Raw genomic sequence first — 14672 nt, 5'->3', positions numbered from 1 at the left:
AGGATTGGAGTAATAATGCAGCAGGTAACCCTTCTAACTATAGAAGAAGCTGATGAAAACACTCAGATCGTCTGAATATTTCACCTTTGAATATCGCCCAACACAGGTTTAGTTAAATTATATTTACAAACGTTTCAGTGCATTCACACCTCACATCTGTTAGGCCAAGGATGAATGCCCCACAGTTCATTGCAGATGGATATTGAGAGAGGTCAACAAATAACTCAGGTTGATAAAGCTTTTGTAGGAAAATAACTGCAGATGCTGGTACAAATCGAAGGTATTTATTTCACAAAATGCTGGAGTAACTCAGCAGGTCAAGCAGCATCTCATGGAGAAAAGGAATGGGTGACATTTCGGGTCGAGACCCTTCTTCAGACTTAAGAAGGGTCTCGACCCGAAACGTCACCCATTCCTTCTCTCCTGAGATGCTGCCTGACCTGTTGAGAAAGCTTTCAATCATATATTTTCAGAAGCCTTGCCTCCAACCTGTGGGGTGGCAAGGTGGTGCAGCAGTAGATCTACTGCCTCGTGGCGCCAGATACCCAGGTTCAATCTTGACTATGGGTGCTGTCTGTGTGGAGTTTGTACCTTCTCCCTGTGACTGCGTGGGTTTTCTCCGGGTGCTCCGGTTTCCTCCCACATTCCAAAGACGTGCAGGTTTGTTGTTTAATTGTCTTCGGTAAAATTGCCCCGAGTGTGCAGGAGATAGAACGGGTGTATGGGTGATCGTTGGTCAAGGTGGACTTGGTGGCTCGAATGGCGTGTTTCCTCACTGTAACTGTAAACTAAACCACCTTCCTCACTGTGGCAATGTCAAAATGCATAATGTGCCAGTATTCAAACAGGATGCTGGCTTGATGCAACTGTTCGAACATTTCATTTAAAGTAATGACGGAATATTGCAAAACTTAATTAACTCCATGACGCTGATTAAGACGTGTTTTGGAGAAAGATAACACCCTTTTTAAAGTCTATTGTGCAAGTACATTCCTGAACATATTACTGAAGCTGAAATCGTAGTCTTTGACATGAAATGTTGCAATGAAATAAAAAAGATAAGGGAAGGCTTTGGACACGTTGCGATTCCTGTCTTTAAATGCCCTTTTTCAATCTCCTTTCAAACAGATAAAACGAGCAAGAACAACAAAGTTAGATGCCGTGTGTGCACCTAACGTCGGGCGCTCCAGTCCAAGCTACAGTCACTGAGTTCACAAATGACATTCCCACGGCAGCACAAATGGCGGAAAAACGGTCCTGAAATTTCCTCAGAATTGCTTGGTAACTTTGTCAGATGTGTTGCAGGAAGGCTAATTATACGCAGAACAAGTGTTCACCATATTTCTACAAAGTTACATCAGTGGGGCAGGACCAGACCACAGGTGCAGTAACCCCTCATTATTGAGGACCCCTTTGTAATGAATTCTTTAAGAACACAGGCTGCTCGATACACTGCGGTGGCCACTGACATTGACAAGCGATTGCTTGTATCCACACTTAACTCTATTAAACAATGTAACAAACAGCCTTTTAACAAAGTAATAGTACATACATACATTAATAAAACGTACATTTTTATCTGTTGAGAACTTTGTACACTCAGCGGGTTAGTGTCTTTGGAAGGAAAAACGGAGTTAACGTTTAAGGTCGATGTCCGGTCACCCTGAACTCTGGGTGGGCAGTTGGTCATAGGAATCTCAGTTGGAGTGGGACAGGGTTTCCTCTCCCCACCACACTGCCATCCCAGCCTCCAACCCCCTCTCCCCACCACACTGCCACCCCAGCCCCCAACCCCCTCTCCCCACCACACTGCCATCCCAGCCCCCAACCCCCTCTCCCCACCACACTGCCACCCCAGCCCCCAACCCCCTCTCCCCACCACACTGCCATCCCAGCCCCCAACCCCCTCTCCCCACCACACTGCCACCCCAGCCCCCAACCCTCCTCTCCCCACCACACTGCCACCCCAGCCCCCAACCCCCTCTCCCCACCACACTGCCATCCCAGCCCCCAACCCCCTCTCCCCACCACACTGCCACCCCAGCCCCCAACCCTCCTCTCCCCACCACACTGCCATCCCAGCCCCCAACCCCCTCTCCCCACCACACTGCCATCCAAGCCCCCAACCCCCTCTCCCCACCACACTGCCACCCCAACCCCCACCCCCCTCTCCCTGCCACACTGCCACCCCAGCCCTCAACCCCCTCTCCCCACCACACTGCCATCCCAGCCCCCAACCCACTCTCCCCACCACACTGCCACCCCAACCCCCAACCCCCTCTCCCCACCACACTGCCACCCCAACCCCCTCTCCCCACCACACTGCCACCCCAACCCCCAACCCCCACCACACTGCCACCCCAACCCCCTCTCCCCACCACACTGCCACCCCAGCCCCCAACCCCCTCTCCCCACCACACTGCCACCCCAACCCCCACCCCCCTCTCCCTACCACACTGCCAACCCAGCCCCCAACCCCCTCTCCCCACCACACTGCCACCCCAGCCCCCAACCCCCTCTCCACACCACACTGCCAACCCAGCCCCCAACCCCCTCTCCCCACCACACTGCCACCCCAGCCCCCAACCCCCTCTCCCCACCACACTGCCACCCCAGCCCTCAACCCCCTCTCCCCACCACACTGCCACCCCAACCCTCCTTTCCCCACCGCCACCCCAACCCCCAACCCCCTCTCCCCACCACACTGCCACCCCAACCCCCACCCCCCTCTCCCCACCACACTGCCACCCCAACCCCCACCGCCCTCTCCCCACCACACTGCCACCCCAGCCCCCTCCCCCCTCTCCCCACCACACTGCCACCCCAGCCCCCACCCCCCTCTCCCCACCACACTGCCACCCCAGCCCCCAACCCCCTCTCCCCACCATACTGCCACCCCAGCCCCCAACCCCCTCTCCCCACCACACTGCCACCCCAACCCCAACCCTCCTCTCCCCACCACACTGCCACCCCAGCCCCCTCCCCCTCTCCCCACCACACTGCCACCCCAGCCCCTAACCCCCTCTCCCCACCACACTGCCACCCAACCCCCAACCCTCCTCTCCCCACAACACAGCCACCCCAACCCCCACCCCCCTCTCCCCACCACACTGCCACCCCAACCCTCCTCTCCCCACCACAGTGCCACCCCAGCCCCCTCCCCCCTCTCCCCACCACACTGCCACCCCAACCCCCACCCCCCTCTCCCTGCCACACTGCCTCCCCAACACCCCAGTCCTCACGTTTTTCTCTCAGTCACCAAATGCAGGAATCAGCAGCAGGGCCAATGGTTACTGCCGTTCCCCAGCTACACTGGGCAAGGTGGGGCCGGGCGGCCATCTTGGATGTGGTGAGGGAGGTCCCACTGGGCTATCAGTGTGGGGGCTCCAGGATTCTGACCTAGCACCCGGGCAGTGGTGTCAATGGGGGAACAAACCTTTACTTGGTTATAGTGGACAATCAGCAATAATGAACACCATTCCTCCCACCCCCCCATAGTCCCTTATAATAAGGGTTTAGTGCAATTCCTGGCCATGGTGTCACAACTTTAGGAATTAACAGTTTACTACTTTATGGATAGGATAGGTTTAGAGAGATATGGGCCAATGTGAACAAATGGGACTAGCTTACATGGAGCATCTTGGTCAGCATGGATGAGTTGGGCCGAAGGGCCAGTTTCCATGCTGTATGACCATATGCCTACTGTTTAAGCAGTAGTTTGTAAAAGCATTCATACCTTGTTTATGCATTTCTCCTCTGAAAATCCCTCAAAAAAGGTTACTTAAATGATACTACAAACTTTTCAATTACTTTCTGTTCGTATATCGTTACTTCACTGCAGTCTAGTTTAGCGGCTGTTTAGATACACCGGAGTGTATCCAGCATGGAAACAGGCCCTTTGGTCCACACCGACCATCAATCACCCATTCACACTAGTTCTATGTTATCCCACTTTCTCATCTACTCCCTACACATGAGGGACAATATTACAGAAGCCAATTAACCTACAAACCCGAAGATAGACACAAAATGCTGGAGTAACTCAGGGGCACAGGCAGCATATCTGGATAGAAGGAGGCGGGTCGTCTGAAGAAGGGTCTTGACTCTAAACGTCACCCATTCCTTCTGTTCAGAGATGCTGCCTGTCCCCCTGCGTTACTCCAGCATTTTGTGTCTATCTTTGAAGTAACCAGTATCTGCAGTTCCTTCCTACAACCTACAAACCCACACATCTTTGGGATATGGGAGGAAACCGGAGCACGGGAGGAACCCACGTGGTCATAGGGAGAACGTGCAAACTCCACACAGACCGCACTGGAGGATCGAACCTGGGTCTCTGGCACTGCGAGGCAGCCACTCTACCAGCAATGCCACTGTGCTAACCTCAAAGGTGGACATTGTCAGCAGTTGAAATAGAGTTGTGGTCTGGATCTCTTTTCCTTGAGGAAGGAGATGAACAGGAATCTCGGTGGTGAATCTAAGGAATTCTTTGCTACAGAAGGCTGTGGAGGCCAAGTCAATGGATATTTTTTGAGGCAGAGATAGATTCTTGATTAGTACAAGTGTCAGGGGTTACGGGGAGAAGACAGGGGAATGTGGTTCGGAGGGAGAGATTGATCAGCCATGATTGAATGGCGGAGCAGATTTGATGGGCCGAATGACCTAATTCTGCTCCTATCATATGACCTTATGGATATCATTTATGAATATCTCTACTTTCAGTTATTCTCATCAGATGGTAGAAGTCCATTACGCGGAAACATTGGGAAATGACCAACACATTATTTACAGTGAAGGAATATTACAAAACATTCAATAATATGTCATTTCATTGGATGATCTGGCTATATTTTAGTGAGAAATACTACCCACTTCCCACTTTGTGTTTTGCAAGATTTCAGTGAATCATGTTTTCACCAGTCACTCCCCTCACAATTCACAGAAGCAGAATAATTAAATGAATTGATTTTTAAAAATATAATCCCTGTCATGGTAACCATAAGACCATCCTTCTAGTTGTATATCCAATCCGGACTACATGCGATAGTGTGAATGCACAGTCTTTTCCCCAGGGTAGGGGAATCAAGAACTCGAGGGCAAATGTTTAACGTGAGAGTGGAAAGATTTAATAGGAACTTGAGGGGCAACTTTTTGAACACAGTGGGTGGTGGGTATATGGAACAAGCTGCCAAAGGAAGTAGTTGAGGCAGGTACTATAACAACATATAAATAGCAACTGGATCTGGACATGTATCCAAATAGGAAAGCTTTAGACTAATATGGAATAAATGTGGGTAAATGGGACTAACCTAGATGGAGCATCTTGATTGCATGGGTTGGGCCAAAGGGCCTGTTTCGGTGCTGTGTGACTATAACAAAAAATATTTTGATTCTCTGGTTTGATTCAAGACCCAGCCATGTGCTGGGCTCCGATCTAACTCTTCAGTTCTGAGAAAATTGGTGATAGTTGTTTGTTGTGGCATGTATTGTCTAAGTAAAAAGAGTTACAAGTATTGGAACCCAGGGTTTGCAGAAGGGGATCCTTTTGCCTGATGCCAGCTGTTGGAATGCAGCTCAAAATGCCAGGTGATTCTCCTCCCTTTCAGAGAGTCATTCAGCGTGGAAACAGGCCCTTCAGCCCAATTTGCCCACACCGACCAACATGCCCCATCTACACTAGTCCCACCTGCCTGCTTGTGGCCCATATCCCTCTAAACCTACCCTATTCATGTACCTGGACCCAGCACTGATGCAATTATAAAGAAAGCCCATCAATGCCTCTACTTCCTGAGACAATTACGGAGATTCGGTATGTCAGAGAGGATTCTCTTGAACTTCTACAGGTGGACAGTAGAGAGCATATTGACTTGTTGCATCATGGCCTGGCTCGGCAACTTGAACGCTCAGGAGCGAAGAAGACTGCAAAAAGTTGTGAACACTGCCCAGTCCATCAACGGCTCTGACCTCCCCACCATCGAAGGGATTTACCAGAGTCGCTGCCTCAAAAAAGGCAGCCAGCATCATCAGAGACCCACACCACCCTGGCCACACACTCATTTCACCCCTGTCATCGGGAAGAGGGTACAGGAACCTGAAAACTGTAGCGTCCAGGATCAGGAACCACTTCTTCCCTACGGCCATTCGGATATTAAACACGACAACCTCAATAAGCTCTGAACTCAATAGACTATTCTTGTTATTACTGCATTAATATTGTTTGCATGCGTGCGTGTTTGTGTGCGTGTGTGTTTGCGTGTGCGTGTATGTATGTGTGCGTGTGTGTTTGCGTGTGCGTGTATGTATGTGTGCGTGCGTATGTATGTATATATATATATATTTTTTTTTAATTGTGTGTGTATGTGTGTATTATATCTCTCGTTCATTATATTGTTTACAGTGTACTATGTTTACATATTCTGTTGGGCTGATGCAAGTAAGAGTTTCATTGTTCTATCTGGGACACATGACAATAAAACACTTTTGACTCTTGACCTTTCCTATAAGGAAAGACCATCTTTCAAAAGTGGGTTTAATATGAACTCAGTCATTTGACTGAGACTCAAACTGCAGCTGCAGAAAAATGAAACCCATGGATTTGAATCCTTCACATGCCCCTCACCATCAGTAATTTAATGCGCACAAAACCAACTCTTTGAGAACATATGCTTGGTTATTGGTAACAGGTATTATTTTACTACCTTCAACCACCTTTGTGTAACTTTTTTTTTTTTACACAAAAGGTGATGGGGGTATGGAACAAGCTATTGGAGGATTTATTCACAAAATGCTGGAGTAACTCAGCAGGTCAGGCAGCATCTCAGGAGAGAAGGAATGGGTGACGTTTCAGGTCGAGACCCTTCCTCAGACTGATGTCAGGGGGGCGGGACAAAGGAAGGATATAGGTGGATTTATTCACAAAATGCTGGAGTAACTCAGCAGGTCAGGCAGCATCTCGGGAGAGAAGGAATGGGTCATAGGATATAGGTGGAGACAGGAAGATAGAGGGAGATCTGGGAAGGGGGAGGGGAAGAGAGGGACAGAGGAACTATCTAAAGTTTGAGAAGTCGATGTTTATACCACTGGGCTATTGGAGGAGGTAGTTGAGGCAGGTACTATGGCAACATTTATTACATAATGTATTTACGCTATGTTCATGCAATGGTTGGCTTAAATCATGAGTGCACTCTTCATAATTTTTAGTCAAAGGGAATTCACAGCCACCGTACTGGTGACTTTAGATTACGTCAAATGTTAGGCATTTTTGGTGTCTCAGGACGTTATGTTACACACATCAGTGTGACTCAGAGGCTGAGCTTTGCCTAACTGAACACACCCTTTGGTGTCATGCCGGCAAGGAACAGCCTTGTAGAATACTGTGGAGGTGCCACCATTTAGAAAAGAGGTAAAGTAACACCCTCTTTGGCAAAGGGTAGCTCAGGACCCCTCCCACACTTTCCTGAAACAACTCCATTAACAACATTAAACTCCTCAATGCCACATTTGACCTCCATAATTCAGCTAAATGGATTGCATAGCAAGTGCCTTGGGACATGAAAAGCTAAAAGTGAATGCATTTTTATAATTTTGACTGAGAATAAAAAAGTTTTTTCCTGACTGTGCAACATATAAAAACAACAGTAGTGCTTTAATAAGGTAGCAAATTATCGCTGATATCTAACAAAATACTCCATAGGGCAGTACAAAGGAGCTTGTCCATTATTAAGGATTTCTGATTATTTTGAGTGTTTTAATGATCCCCCAAAGTTTGGCAAACTGCAGGCCACACTACCCACCATCGTGCACTGATTACCACACCAACAAACAAAATAATGCACCACATATTTTGACAGACAGTGATTTTCAAGTTATCTCACTGTAATGTATAATCTGACTCAAGTTAATTTGCAGGGAATGATATTCTTTTGATCTCCTTTGGTGATGAGCAAAGCCAAAAATAAATGCTATGCATTTTGAGTATGTTGCGATAAGTAAACAAAGGTGGAGCAGGGAGGGGGAGTATAAAGAGATTGAAGAGGTTGGGGGGGGGGGGGGGGGGGGGGAATGAGGACAAGGACTGGGAAAGTGGGTGATGACTGAGGGAAGATAGACGCAATGAGCTGGAGTAACTCAGCAGGTCAGGCAGCATCTCTGGATAAAAAGGATGGGTGTGACATTTCAGGTCGGGACTGAAGAAGGGTCCCAACCCGAACCATCACCCATCCTTATTCTCCACAGATGCTGCCTGGCCAGTTGAGTCATTCCAGCTCTCTGAATCTTTCTTTGGTATAGACCAGCATCTGCAGTTCCTTCTTACACGTGGCTGGGGGAAGCAGGCTACTTCCCCGAATGAAAATGCTGCCCTTCCCTCCACACAGCCTGGAGTTTGTTCTCACTGGCAGGAGAGCTCATTTCCATTGTGCTTTACTTCTAATTTTCTCTCCAAAAAAAACATAGAGATCTGCTGACTTCCAGCAGCAGCATCCCTCCTCCGACCCCCCCTTCCACCTACACCCCCCCAAACAATGCACAGATCTTAGTCAGCCAGCGCCCCTCCTTCAGTGCCCCAACGGCCGATGCCCTCGGCTGGCGATCACACCAAAAACTTCCACACTTGGCACAGACCCCAATGCATGTTCCTCGACATCTTCTGCTGCATGCAAAGGAAATCGTGTAATGCCGATTCAGTAGCGCCTGAAGTCTGTAGCATAAAACGCACATCCCAAACCCCATGCTTCATTGGCTTTAATCGCCAAGTCATTGCATTTATCATTCTGTCATCCTTTCAAAGGAGGGCTTGTAAACCCTGTATTGCCCCCGTGCAATTGTACACGCACACACCTTTCAAGTACAATAAGGCAGCGTTCCTCAGTAATAACCCCAGGACAAATATAACCTGGCAAGTAGTCCACTTGCTAAATGTGGAGCAAAGCAACATTACTTTCACTGAACACTGAGGTAGGTAGCAAGGAATCAATGCAGATCATATTTCTTAACGTCATCTCACCAGCCGTGTTAGTTTCCAACATTTCTACCTCCATTAAAAAACTTGAGATAAATGCACCACAAACATTATTTTTAAATGATTACATTTGATGAGAAGCCTGCTTTGTTTCACAGAGCACTGATCCCCTGATGAGTGTCTGTCCCTGAGCCCTTGTACATCTGAGCTGGGTGGGCTGTGGTTTGAGAATTGCCCAGGTTAGCTTCGTGGTCTCAGAATTCAAACAGAGAGAGATGAAAGAGCTCGATGGCTTTTACGGCGCAGAAACAAATCATTTGACTTTGTTGATCTTTATCTGCTCACTGTGTAATTTCCGGTGGACCCAAGGTGTAATATTCCTTGATATACTGACTACATTCATTGACCCAAGCTCAGCCCCTCAAGCTGATGCTCCTGTCCGAGAATAGCATTAGAGTTATACAACATGGAAACAGGCCCTTCAGCCCAACTTGCCCATGCTGACCAAGAAGCACCATTTACACTAGTGCCATTGGCCTGTGTTTGAACCATATCATTATACACCTTTCCTATCCATGTACCTGACCAAATGTTTTTTTTAATGTGGTTATTGTCAACTACCTCCTCTGGCAGCTCATTCCATATACCCACCACCCTCTGTGTGGAAATGTTGCCCCTCAGGTTCCTATTAAGTCTTTCCCCTCTCACATTAAAGCAATGTGCCCTGGTTCTTGATTCCCCCCCACACCAGGTAAAAGTCACTGTAAATCCACCTTACCTATTCCCCTCATACACATCCATAAGATCACCCCCTCATTCTCCTGTGCTACAAATGATAAAGCCCTCAAAGACGGGCACAAAATGCTGGAGTAACTCAGGCAGGTCAAGCAGCATCTCTGGAGGGAAGGAATGGGTGACGCTTCGGGTCGAGACCCGTCTTCAGACTGAGAGTCAGGGGAGTGGGAGATACTAGAGAAATAGAAGGGTAAGGTGTGAAGCCGAGACATCAAAGGGACGAAGATCAAGGAAACTGTAGAGTGGATCATTGTTAGCAAGGGGAAGGTGAGAAAGTCATCACCTGCCCAACCTCTCCCTATAGCTCAGGCCTCAAGTCCTGACAATATCGTTTCTGGACTGTGCCACCAGAGTGAAACAAATAATCTAGTGTACAGTTGGTGTCAAATCCAATTAACCTACAAAGCTAAGATAGGCACAAAATGTCAGAGTAACTCAGCGAGACAGGCAGCATCTCTGGAGAGAAGGAATGGGTGATGTTTTGGGTTGAGACAGAATTACAAACCTACATGGCTTTAGAATGTGGGAGGAAACCGGAGCATCCTGGAGAAAACCCACACGCTCATGGGGGAACGTACAAACAACGTACAGACAGCATCTGTGATCAGGATCGAACCCGAGTCTCTGACGCTATAAGGCAGCAACTCTACCGCTGCACCACTGTGCCGCCCTTAAAGAAGCTCCAGGATTCGAACACAGGACCAAAGTGAGATTCATACCCCTAGACCCACAAGCCCATCTGAATGAGACCAAGACCCCATCTGCTCATTCAGATGGACTTGAAAAATCCTTTGGAACTATTGTGAAGAGAACAGATATAGGATTTAACTTTTCAACTGGCTGGAGTCCCAAAATAAATCCAGGATAGAGATGAGAGGACATTTCTTTGCCACATAGGGTGGCAAATAGTTGCCATTCTCTGGCCAAAAGTGCTGTCCAGGTACAGTTGCTGAGATCTTTATTCACAAAATGCTGGAGTAACTCAGCAGGTCAGGCAGCATCTCGGGAGAGAAGGAATGGGTGACGTTTCGGGTCGAGACCCTTCTTCAGGCTGAAACGTCGACCCGAAACGTCACCCATTCCTTCTCTCCCGAGATGCTGCCTGACCTGCTGAGTCACTCCAGCATTTTGTGAATAAAAACCTTCGATTTGTACCAGCATCTGCAGTTGTCTTCTTATACAGTTGCTGAGATCGTTGTTTTTCTTATATATATATATATATATATCAAGCAATTAAGAGATAATGGAAGACAAACAGTGGGGCTGACCAGACCGCTTATCACAACTCTTGAGGAAAGATCCCTGACGTGGAATATCAGCTCCCTTTCTCCGTCCACAGATGCCGCCTGACCTCTCCAGTGTTTCCAGCAATCCCTCGTTTGGTTTCAGATTTCCAACATCTGTGATGTGATTTTTTTTTTTTTTTTTTTTTTCCCCCAGGAAAGAGTGATACAGCGTGGAAACAGCTCCTTCAGACCAACTTGCCCACAGCGACCAACATGCCCCATCTACACTAGTCCCACCTGCCTGCGCTTGGCCCATGTCCCTCTGAAAGCGGTCCCAACCATGTACAGACCAAGTGTTCCCTTTTGCCGCAAGAAACGGGCACCCGGGTAACAAAATCAACACCGATTTTAAGGAAAGCCGGATAGAGCTGAGCTCCTGGCTCTCTGGCTGATTCCTAATGTGGCTCTTATTCCACTGAAACACAATTCCTTCCGCGGAATAAGAAAATAACTGCAGATGCTGGTACAAATCGATTTATTCACAAAATGCTGGAGTAACTCAGCAGGTCAGGCAGCATCTCGGGAGAGAAGGAATGGGTAACGTTTCGGGTCGAGACCCTTCTGAAATGAATCTGATTTTTGTTTAGTGGGTAAACTGGCATAAGGAGCTGACAGTTGAATCTTGTATTCAGCATTGTCGCCAATAATGTGTCCTCCTGACCTATTCGACATTTAAAGCAGAGTTTTCTGTAAATTCGCTTTGTACTATTCTGAAGAAGGGTCTCGACCCGAAACCTCACCCATCCATCCCTTCTCTCCCGAGATGCTGCCTGACCTGCTGAGTTACTCCAGCATTTTGTGAATAAATTCCTTCCGCGGAATTGGGCCATAATGAAACAGAAACAAAATCAGAAAGTGCCATACGAGTGGAAAGGGGCGAGAAAAAATGAATAATGGAAAGGATGGAGAGAGGGAAGAAGAAGAAGAAGGAAATAAGTTCCGAAGTTTATATATTTTTTAAAGTGCTCACCCCACGAGGACAAGTGACTCCATACAAAGGTCCTCGGAACGTGTCCAGGCTGTGGATGCCGGCGAGGCAGAGGAGGAGGTGGAGATACGGCCACATTATTATGGCACTGGTCTCTCTCTCTCTCTGTGTCCGATCAGTGTGCCCGGCTCCAGACAGCTCCCGCACCCATCTCACCACCTGGCTGGCTGGCCGGCCGTCTCCAACACATTCACACCCACCTACACACAGTCAGAGACAGAGAGACACGCACACACTTAGTCCTGGCCGCCGCCGCGACAAACCCCGACCATCTGATGGTGAGACTGGTGACGAATGGTCCGGTCCGCACCTTGGCCCCGTCTCCTGATACCGCACTCACTCACTCACTCGCTACAACACCACCAGGTGGGTGCCAGCGGCAGCGCTTCCGCATGGAGGGCCGCCCACTACACTCACCTCCCTCCACTCCACTCCCTCCACTCCCTCCACTCACCCCACTACACTCCACTCACTCCCCTCCACTCACCCCACTACACTCCACTCACTCCCCTCCACTCACCCCACTACACTACACTCACTCCACTCCACTCACTCCCCTCCACTCCACTCCACTCACTCCCCTCCACTCACTCCACTACACTCACTCACTCCCCTCCACTCACTCCCCTCCACTCACTCCACTCCACTCCACTCACTCCCCTCCACTCACTCCACTACACTCACTCACTCCCCTCCACTCACTCCACTCCACTCCACTCCACTCACTCCACTCCCCTCCACTTATTCCACTCCCCTCCACTCCCCTCCACTCACTCCACTCACTCCCCTCCACTCACTCCACTCACTCCCCTCCACTCCACTCCACTCCACTCACTCCACTCCACTCACTCCCCTCCACTCACTCCACTACACTCACTCACTCCCCTCCACTCACTCCACTCCACTCACTCCACTCCACTCCACTCACTCCCCTCCACTCACTCCACTACATTCACTCACTCCCCTCCACTCACTCCACTCAATCCCCTCCACTCACTCCACTCCACTCACTCCACTCCACTCACTCCCCTCCACTCCACTACACTCCACTCACTCCCCTCCACTCACTCCACTCACTCCACTCCACTCACTCCACTCACTCCACTCCACTCACTCCACTCACTCCACTCCACTACACTCCACTCACTCCCCTCCACTCACTCCCCTCCACTCACTCCACTCAATCCCCTCCACTCACTCCACTCACTCCCTCCACTCACTCCACTCCACTCACTCCCCTCCACTCCACCCACTACACTACACTCACTCCCCTCCACTCACTCCACTCACTCCCCTCCACTCCACCCACTACACTACACTCACTCCACTCCACTCCCCTCCACTTACCCAACTCCCCTACACTCACTCCACTCCACTCACTCCACTCACTCCACTCCACTCACTCTACTCACTCCACTCCCCTCCACCACCCACTCCACTACACTCCACTCACTCCACTCCACTCACTCCACTCCACTCACTCCACTCCACTCCACTCCACTCACTCCACTCAATCCCCTCCACTCACTCCACTCACTCCCCTCCACTCACTCCACTCCACTCCACTCACTCCCCTCCACTCCACTCCCCTCCACTCACTCCACTACACTCACTCACTCCCCTCCACTCACTCCCCTCCACTCACTCCACTCCACTCCACTCACTCCACTCCCCTCCACTTATTCCACTCCCCTCCACTCCCCTCCACTCACTCCACTCACTCCCCTCCACTACACTCCACTCACTCCACTACACTCCACTCACTCCCCTCCACTCACTCCACTCACTCCCCTCCACTCACTCCCCTCCACTCACTCCCCTCCACTCACTCCACTCCACTCACTCCACTCCACTCACTCCCCTCCACTCACTCCACTCACTCCCCTCCACTCCACCCACTCCACTACACTACACTCACTCCCCTCCACTCACTCCCCTCCACTCACTCCACTCCACTCACTCCCCTCCACTCCACCCACTCCACTACACTACACTCACTCCACTCCACTCACTCCACTCACTCCACTCCCCTCCACTTACTCCACTCCCCTACACTCACTCCACTCCACTCACTCCACTCACTCCACTCCTCTCCCCTCACTCCACTCCCCTCCACCACCCACTCCACTACACTCCACTCACTCCACTCACTCCACTCCACTCACTCCACTCCACTCACTCCACTCCACTCACTCCACTCACTCCACTACACTCACTCCACTACACTACACTCACTCCACTCACCCCACTCCACTACACTACACTCACCCCACTACACTACACTCACTCCACTACACTCACTCCACTCCACTCACTCCACTCACTCCCCTCCACTCCACTCACTCTACTCCACTCCACTCCACTGGGTCCCACCGTCCGATTGGGAATCAGGACACCAAGCGAAGATCGAGAGGATACATGCAGAGACCAGATAGAATGACGCTCCCCTTCTATATCTGCCGCCCCCGTGTACAAAGTCTCCAACAAAAAAAGTCAATGTTTAACAATATCTTTCGCGTTGGTAATAAGTCACAAAGTGCCTCTGCTGAGTTATGTGTGGAATGCACTTGGTTCGTTGCAATGAAATGCTTAATAATAACAAGGCGGTCCCTGCGAGGCAGTTGTCATTCTGTGATCAGGATCT

The 14672-nt window shown here is 49.7% G+C and overlaps 1 protein-coding gene across 1 annotated transcript in view; it reads right to left on the bottom strand.

The window, feature by feature from the left end:
- LOC144601744 (interleukin-17 receptor C-like) overlaps positions 1-14431 on the bottom strand; it is a 71072-nt gene extending 56641 nt beyond the window's left edge. Inside the window, exons 1-2 of the mRNA XM_078414093.1 lie at positions 14372-14431; positions 12011-12228 (exon numbers count right to left, since the gene is read on the bottom strand). Coding sequence (XP_078270219.1) covers positions 12011-12106 — 96 coding nt within the window. The 5' untranslated portion in view covers positions 12107-12228; positions 14372-14431. The remainder of the gene's footprint in view (positions 1-12010; positions 12229-14371) is intronic.
- Between the last annotated feature and the right edge of the window lie 241 nt (positions 14432-14672).

This window comes from Rhinoraja longicauda, chromosome 17 (assembly GCF_053455715.1).
Source record: "Rhinoraja longicauda isolate Sanriku21f chromosome 17, sRhiLon1.1, whole genome shotgun sequence".
Lineage (NCBI taxonomy): Eukaryota > Metazoa > Chordata > Chondrichthyes > Rajiformes > Arhynchobatidae > Rhinoraja > Rhinoraja longicauda.
This window is presented reverse-complemented; position numbering and strand designations above follow the sequence as displayed.